We start from the raw sequence: 6,961 nt of genomic DNA on the forward strand, positions 1-6,961 counted from the left end.
CAGGGAGGTTCTGCAACTCCGGCGATGTGGTCTAGGCTATGGAAGCTTACAATTCCACGTAAAATTTACTTATTTTGTTGGTGGCTACTACATGAAATTTGCCACTAAAAAGTATACTAGCTAATAGACATATCGGGTTGATTGGGTCCTGCCCTATATGCAATCAGCATGCAGAGGATATACGACATCTAGTTTTCCAATGCATTCATTCCCAGGACATGTGGAGAAGACTAGGTTTGAATGAAATCATACGAGACGCTGCGGTCGTCGAGCGATTTGGCTCGATAGTAATGGAACATGTGCTACTACTACCTGACCAACCATTATATATTATGCCCATGTTGGATATTAAACAGGTGATAGTTATAGCATCTTTTTTTGAATGAAAGGGGTTTTCCCCTCGATTTTATTAATGAAACCATAAATCTCTTTTGCTATTGCAACCACAATGCAAACACCACCTCTAGGAATACAAACAAGACCAGCTAGTTCCACGATTTTACAGAAAACATCTCATTCTACATGTTTCCCTCCCATCACTCTCTCCCTTCCTGTCAGTCAGGATTTAATCTTCGAAGTCTTCTTTTTCCTCACATCTCATCTCTTCTGTCCACATTTTTCACATCCCAATCCTTGGTATCCAGGATGCCCAACCTCTTCATGCTTGGAAAATCTCACTGGCGACTCGTTCCAGCAGTCTTGCGCCCTATTGTAGCTCCACCTTTGTGTCCTCCCTCACTTGCAAAATACTCCAATCATCAATCCAATGTGCCACCTTAAACATGACCACACTAGGATCAGTGGGCCAGATATGTTGAAAACATGCTAAATTCTGGTCTTCCATATGCTCCATATTAAAGCTGCCACCCCTATAAAGATCATTTTCTTTCTTTTTTTACTTACAAATCTCCTTATCCAGTTATTTAGGCATGTATACATGTCATAAAAGTCACATTGAACCCCAATAATGTGGCTCGCAACACTCCACATGTATCTGGCGGAAGGGCATTGAAAAAGATGATCTATAGATTCATTATTTCCACAAAACAAACACCATTTCTCACAGTCCCCCCCCTCTATGAAGTAAAACATCTCTGGTTAGGATACATTTCTTAGTAACTAACCAAATGAAAGTTTTGACTCTGAGAGGTATCTTGACTTTCCATAAAAATCTATTCAGGCATTTTTCCCCAATCTGTAATACTGAGTAAAATGATTTGACATTGTATTCTCCTGATCCTTCTAGTATCCAGTAGAGTTTATCTTCATTCTTATTTAATATTACCCCCTCACAAAGTTTCAATAAATCTTGCCACTGAGTTGCCCTATCTCCTACTAAATCTCTTAGAAATTTTAAAATAGCATGGTCAGAGGATAAGGCATCAGAGACAGTGATATGCTGATCTAGAGAGACATTATAAAGGTCAGGGAAAGCAATTGATAAACTGCTAGTTCCAATCCAATTATCCTCCAAAAATCTAGTTTTCTCCCCATTCCCCACTTTAAATTTGCAGCACATCAAAAATAAGTCTTTACATTTCATCATTCCTTGCCAGAAATGTGAGTCACCCTACTTTTTTTGAACCTGTCCAAAAGTGGTTTTCCCAATGTATTTATCCCACCAAATCCCTTGCCATATGCCTTTTTATTAAAAAGTTTCCACAACCATTTGGATAATAAGGCAATGTTCATAATTTCCAAATCTAAAATCCCTAGGCCTCCCAGGGTTTTAGGTCTGCAAACTTTTTCTCAAGGCATTAAGACATATTTATGTTTATTTTCCTCCCCACTCTACAAAAAATTAGCCCTAGGTCTATCCATTAGTTATAGCAAGTTGATATCTATGGAGGACCAGACGACGCATAACGCATAATCAAGACTGCCCCCCGTGGTAAGATGGCCCTTATCAATTCTTGCAATCGCAAGCAATTATCACTAGTTCAATTCGCACTGCAACAGCAACCCGCCACCCACATTTGATAAGTCTACTTGTAGGTTTTTCCTTCTTTTCTTCTTTCATTTTTCTTTTTTCTTGGAACGGTTTTCTTCAGTGTTTTTTCTTTTTTTTTTGCTAAATACGTGAATAGCGAAGAAGCAGGTGCCTGGTTCAATTCATGAACTTTTAAAAAAATTGATGAACTTTTTGCAAATTTCGATGGTATTTTTTCAAAATCGATGTACTTTTGTTCAAAATTGATGGAAAATTTTCATTATCGGTGAATTTTTCTTAAATTGGTATTTTTTAAATTTCATGAATTTTTTAAAAGTTGATTAACTTTTTCAAAATCAATGAATTTTTTTCGAAATTTATCTTTTACTCAAAATTGATGAACTTTTTTCAGAATTGATGACATTTTTTAAAAACTTGATCCCTTTTTTCGATTGTTGTTATCTTTTCCCAAATTCAATGAATTTTTTAATTTTACAATTTTTCTAAAATTAGCAAAGATATTCTGCAAATCTATGATTTTTTTAGAAGCCAATGTTCAAAGGTTGCCTAATCAACAGAACCATTCCAACTTTTTTAGGGTACAAACCGATTCAACTTTTTTCTTTGAGGCAAAACGGAATGATTCAAACTAAGCGAGGGAGAGACCCGAGCGTCTCGAGCGCGCTCGATCCAGCGAGCGAGCGAGGACTGCAGAACGCTAATGGGCCGGCCTAACTAACACGCGCGTGGGCGCTAGGGAGATTACCTGGTGCCTGAAGCGCCAATTAGGAGCATCTGAAATCACTAATTAAGGAGTACATTGTTGCAAAGATCTGCGCCACTTGTAGTAACTGGAAGTTTTTCATTTTCTTAGTACATCTATTTATTCAAAACGTATTATCTCTTAAACCATGCGTCCAAATCTCGAACCGATTTCACCATTGGATTTCTCGCATCGAGATCTTCAAAACTAAATCCCATGTCAATAGGTTTTATCGATCTTTTTTAATGGAAAATTCAGAGGGAAAACTGAACCGGGAGCACTTTATTTTCCTTTCCGAAAGAGGCACGGCCGAGCATCTCGCGAAAGCACAACCGTGTCTCTCGCAGAAGCAAAACGGTGCCCCTCACAAAAGGAAAAATAACAAAAAAAACGTGTTTTTTTTGTTTTCGAGAGGCATGGTCATGCCTCCTGCGAAAACAAAACCATGTCTCTTACGAAAGCAAATCGAGCCTTTTGCGAAAGAAAAAAAATAGAAAACAAGTTTTCTTTTCGTTTTCGAGAGGCACGGTCGTGCCTCTCGCGAACACAAAACCGTGCCTCTCGCAAAAGAAAAAAAATGCATTTTTTTTGTTTTGAGAGCCATGGCCATGCCTCTCGCGAAAGCAAAACAGTGCCTCTCGCGGAAGAAAAAAATGCGTTTTTTCATGTAAAATTTTTTTTGAATTTTTTTTATCCAAAAACTAAGGAAGATCGGTGAAAATCAAAAAGTCAAAGAAACCCAGAAAATCGTTTAAAAACCGAAAACATATGCGAAAAACATCCGAAGGAGCACGCCAAGTGACGTGCTTTCAGCCCACTCGAAGTGATCATTGTGAGGCTTCCGAAGAAGCACCCGTCAACTAGTTGCTCTCGTAGCACCCTATCTAAATTGTTACGTGATTAACTTTTTTAGGGGAATGTTACGTGATTAACGTAACAAACCTTGCGTTTTTTTTTTTTTTGAGATGAAACAAACCTTGCGTAGGTTGTAGCAAGTTGCTCTTTGGAGCCCAATCCCAACAGGCCTGTTTCTGGAGCTACAGCCCATATCCATTTAATAGCCTACTTACGCGTAAGTAAGATTTGCTCAAAAAAACGCGTAAGTAAGAAGGAATCTCATACTACTCCCGTCCTGTCAAGAGATCGCCGTCGCCCCTCCTCGCCGGCGTTTCCCCCCGCTCGCCGCCATGGCCCCCGCCAAGTGGTACCGTGGTCGCGCCTCTTCCTTCACATCTCTTCCCACGGCTCCCAGCCGCTAGCTCACCTCGTCTGTACGTTGCCTCGGCGCAGGCTGATGCACTGGCACCCAAACCCTGGAGCGACGCTCAACAGCCAGATCCTGGCGGAGGCCTGTAGCTGCGCGGAGTCCCTCGGCGGCACCAAGGACGGCCGCTGGAAGACCTCCATCATCTCCTGCCGCCCGATCATGCGAGAAAGCATGGGCGCCGGCGGGCGGCTGCCTCCAGATGTGCCCGGCGAGCTCCTCGGTGTCGCGCTCCACGAGCACCCCGGACTCTACTTCTCCATCCTCCGGACTCATCGGCTCGTCCTACAGGCTGACGCTGCCTTCCCCCATGTCATGGAGAAGCTCCAGTCCTACAAGGCTCGTGTGAGCCTCGACTTTGAGGTCAACTTGTTTCCTTCCCCACCCTTACAATTTCTCCTTTGATCTCACAACTGACGATTTAGGTCTGTACAATTTATTTTGTTTATTTAATTGAACCAGTGGCGATAAAATTGTTGGATTTCCGATAGCAGGTTCAACGATAAGTCCGTGCTGTTTTCTGCTGAAATTGTGACTGAAGCCATATTTGCTTAAATAAACTATAGTTCTTTTTGCAAGGTTTGCTTAGTGAACATGACATTTTAAAGTTAACAACTGTGACAACATAGTCGACACTACCAGTTTCCAGCTTGAATTATAATTTCTGGAAGTGGGTGCCTTTCAGGTAGTAGCGATCGATCAACAAAAAATCGCGTAGAACTCAACTGATCACAGTGAAGCTACTTGGTTGTTGCTTGTATTTATGTTCTATAACCTTTCATTTTGTCCTTTGTCATATATTGCATCTTCTGTTTTATTTACATTGTTCTTATTATATTACTATGTGCTTCTTGCATTGTCTCATATGAAAGTTTGTTTATTCACATTCATGCCAATTTCCATCTATAGGGATTCCAATATCAACTGGGTGATTTTTGCTTGAGGATAGGTAAATGTGCTCCTAACAATTCTGAAACAATGAGAGGAATCATAATGGAGGTACTGTTACTATGTTTATTCCTTTTCCATTTTCTGTTCATACCCCTGTTGGTCGTAATCATGTGGCCTGTTTGATTGTGACTTCTCGTAGTAAAAGATGAGACTCAAAGCAAATGCATTGAATCTGTGTTGTAATTTAGTTTGAGTAATTACTGTTAATGGAGCAATATGGTGTTCTGCTGGTTAGATTCTCGGGCTAATTCTTGATGTCTAGATTCATACAGGTCCAGCCTACTATGGATACCTTCTAATCCTCTGTATTGATAAGTAGAAATCTACAACCTATTTCTTTTTTATACTTTATTGTGAGTTAGATAGATCTACCTATGCCGAGCTTGATGAACTTAGCAGAAGTACATGATTGATGATCTCCTATGTGATTTTATTTTTAAAGCACAACCTTCTGAGCTTTAAATTCGTAAGGCTATTGACATCCTTTCTAGCAATAGTTCGTATGGCCAACTTGTTATTTGAACATATTCATTAAATTGTAAACATATGTTATGATCTACACCTTTGTCTGGGTACTTAGCTCAAATTATTAATTGGAAGAAGGGAAAAACTAGATGACTTCTTGTATACTCTATTATATGGACCTGCCTGTAACTCTTCTGTTTGGGAAACATCTCAAGCTAGCAGGGAGACAAACCTTGGTAATAATTCTTTTTGGCCCCTACAATTATATCTGATAAGAACAAATTTCAGAAATAGCATCAAGATTTTGTTGAATCTAATATTTTGACCAAGGAAAGAAAAATCTTGCCTTCTTAGGCCTTGAGCTCAGCGCCAAAACTTGCAAAACCTCCCACCAAAGCAAATGAACCTTTCCATGGCCCTGTGGCATGGATACTAGGGACACTTTTAACATTACAGATAATTTTATGTTCAAAAAGTTCCACTTGTTAACACAAAATTTAGAAATCCAGTTTTCAGTGGTTTTTGTCTGAGGTCATTTCCGTGCTTGCAAGGCTGACATGAAGTTTTATGTTGCTTTTGGTGCAGGTAGAGTATTATCCCTTATCTTCCATCGAAAAGTCCAGGGCAATTATGGTAGACTTCTTTGACATATGGCAGGAAACACTTGCAAAGAAGTCGCTGCCTGGTCGATTCATCCATGTAGAGTCTAACTTTTCAGAGTATGGTCTTTCAGATCACTACTCTTTCCAGCACACCGCAGTTCAGTATGCTACCTGCTTGCAACAACTCATGGTTGTGAGGGCCTAGATCCCAGATATATTAGATTTGGTTGTATGGATCACGGATATTTTCATTAATGATATGATAAATGAAATTGGAAATACATACTCTATGGGACGGTCAATGTCATCTTATATTACAAGATGGGGGAGTATGATTTATTAATAAATTATTGAGGTGAACTTTTTGTCATGCATGTTTGCAAGTAGAGGTGGACCTTTTGCCAGGCATTCTTGAATGTTGATGTGACATATGTGCAACTTGAGATAAATATGTTAGTGAGAATCAGCTACTTTTTTTGCGGGCACAGAATCAGCTACTTAGTTATATAGGATGTGTAGTATGAGTGCACCTGTGTGGCAAACCTTCAGAACCCTCATAACATGCCGTCCATGTGTTTGCAGCAAAACACACACACGAGTTTTAACTATGTAGAAATAATTTATGCAACATAGAAAATCTCTAAATCACCAACATCCCATCAAGGAACCTGGTTCACATGAGCGTGAATCAGGTGACGTTGGATTTACTCATAGTGTAGGGGATTCCTGAAACTCAATGGAATAACCTCAAGCTCTGTCGAGTCACACCTATCCATGGCACCAAATCTCGTTGGACATGTGGTTGATCCACCATTGGGAAGGGCAGGGCGGCCGCCCTGGGTCTCCGGCAGCGGTGCAGGGTACCTCCTTGCCTACTGACCAACGGGTGTAGCACAATCGAACCTCATCGTCGTCCATCGCCCCGACAAACCTCAATCTATGGCTCCACCACTGATAGCGGAGGATACGATCGAAAGGATGATAGT

The 6,961-nt window shown here is 40.4% G+C and overlaps 1 protein-coding gene across 1 annotated transcript; it reads left to right on the forward strand.

Moving 5' to 3' along the window:
* Positions 1–3,785: 3,785 nt before the first annotated feature.
* Positions 3,786–6,345, forward strand: LOC123186342 (mediator of RNA polymerase II transcription subunit 20a-like). The gene is made up of 4 exons (XM_044598119.1): positions 3,786–3,897; positions 3,984–4,320; positions 4,867–4,956; positions 5,959–6,345. The coding sequence occupies exons 1-4, from the start codon at positions 3,881–3,883 to the stop codon at positions 6,178–6,180; spliced, it is 666 nt and encodes a 221-aa protein (XP_044454054.1). The 5' UTR covers positions 3,786–3,880; the 3' UTR covers positions 6,181–6,345.
* The last annotated feature ends 616 nt before the right edge of the window (positions 6,346–6,961 follow it).

Source organism: Triticum aestivum, chromosome 2A, assembly GCF_018294505.1.
Source record: "Triticum aestivum cultivar Chinese Spring chromosome 2A, IWGSC CS RefSeq v2.1, whole genome shotgun sequence".
Lineage (NCBI taxonomy): Eukaryota > Viridiplantae > Streptophyta > Magnoliopsida > Poales > Poaceae > Triticum > Triticum aestivum.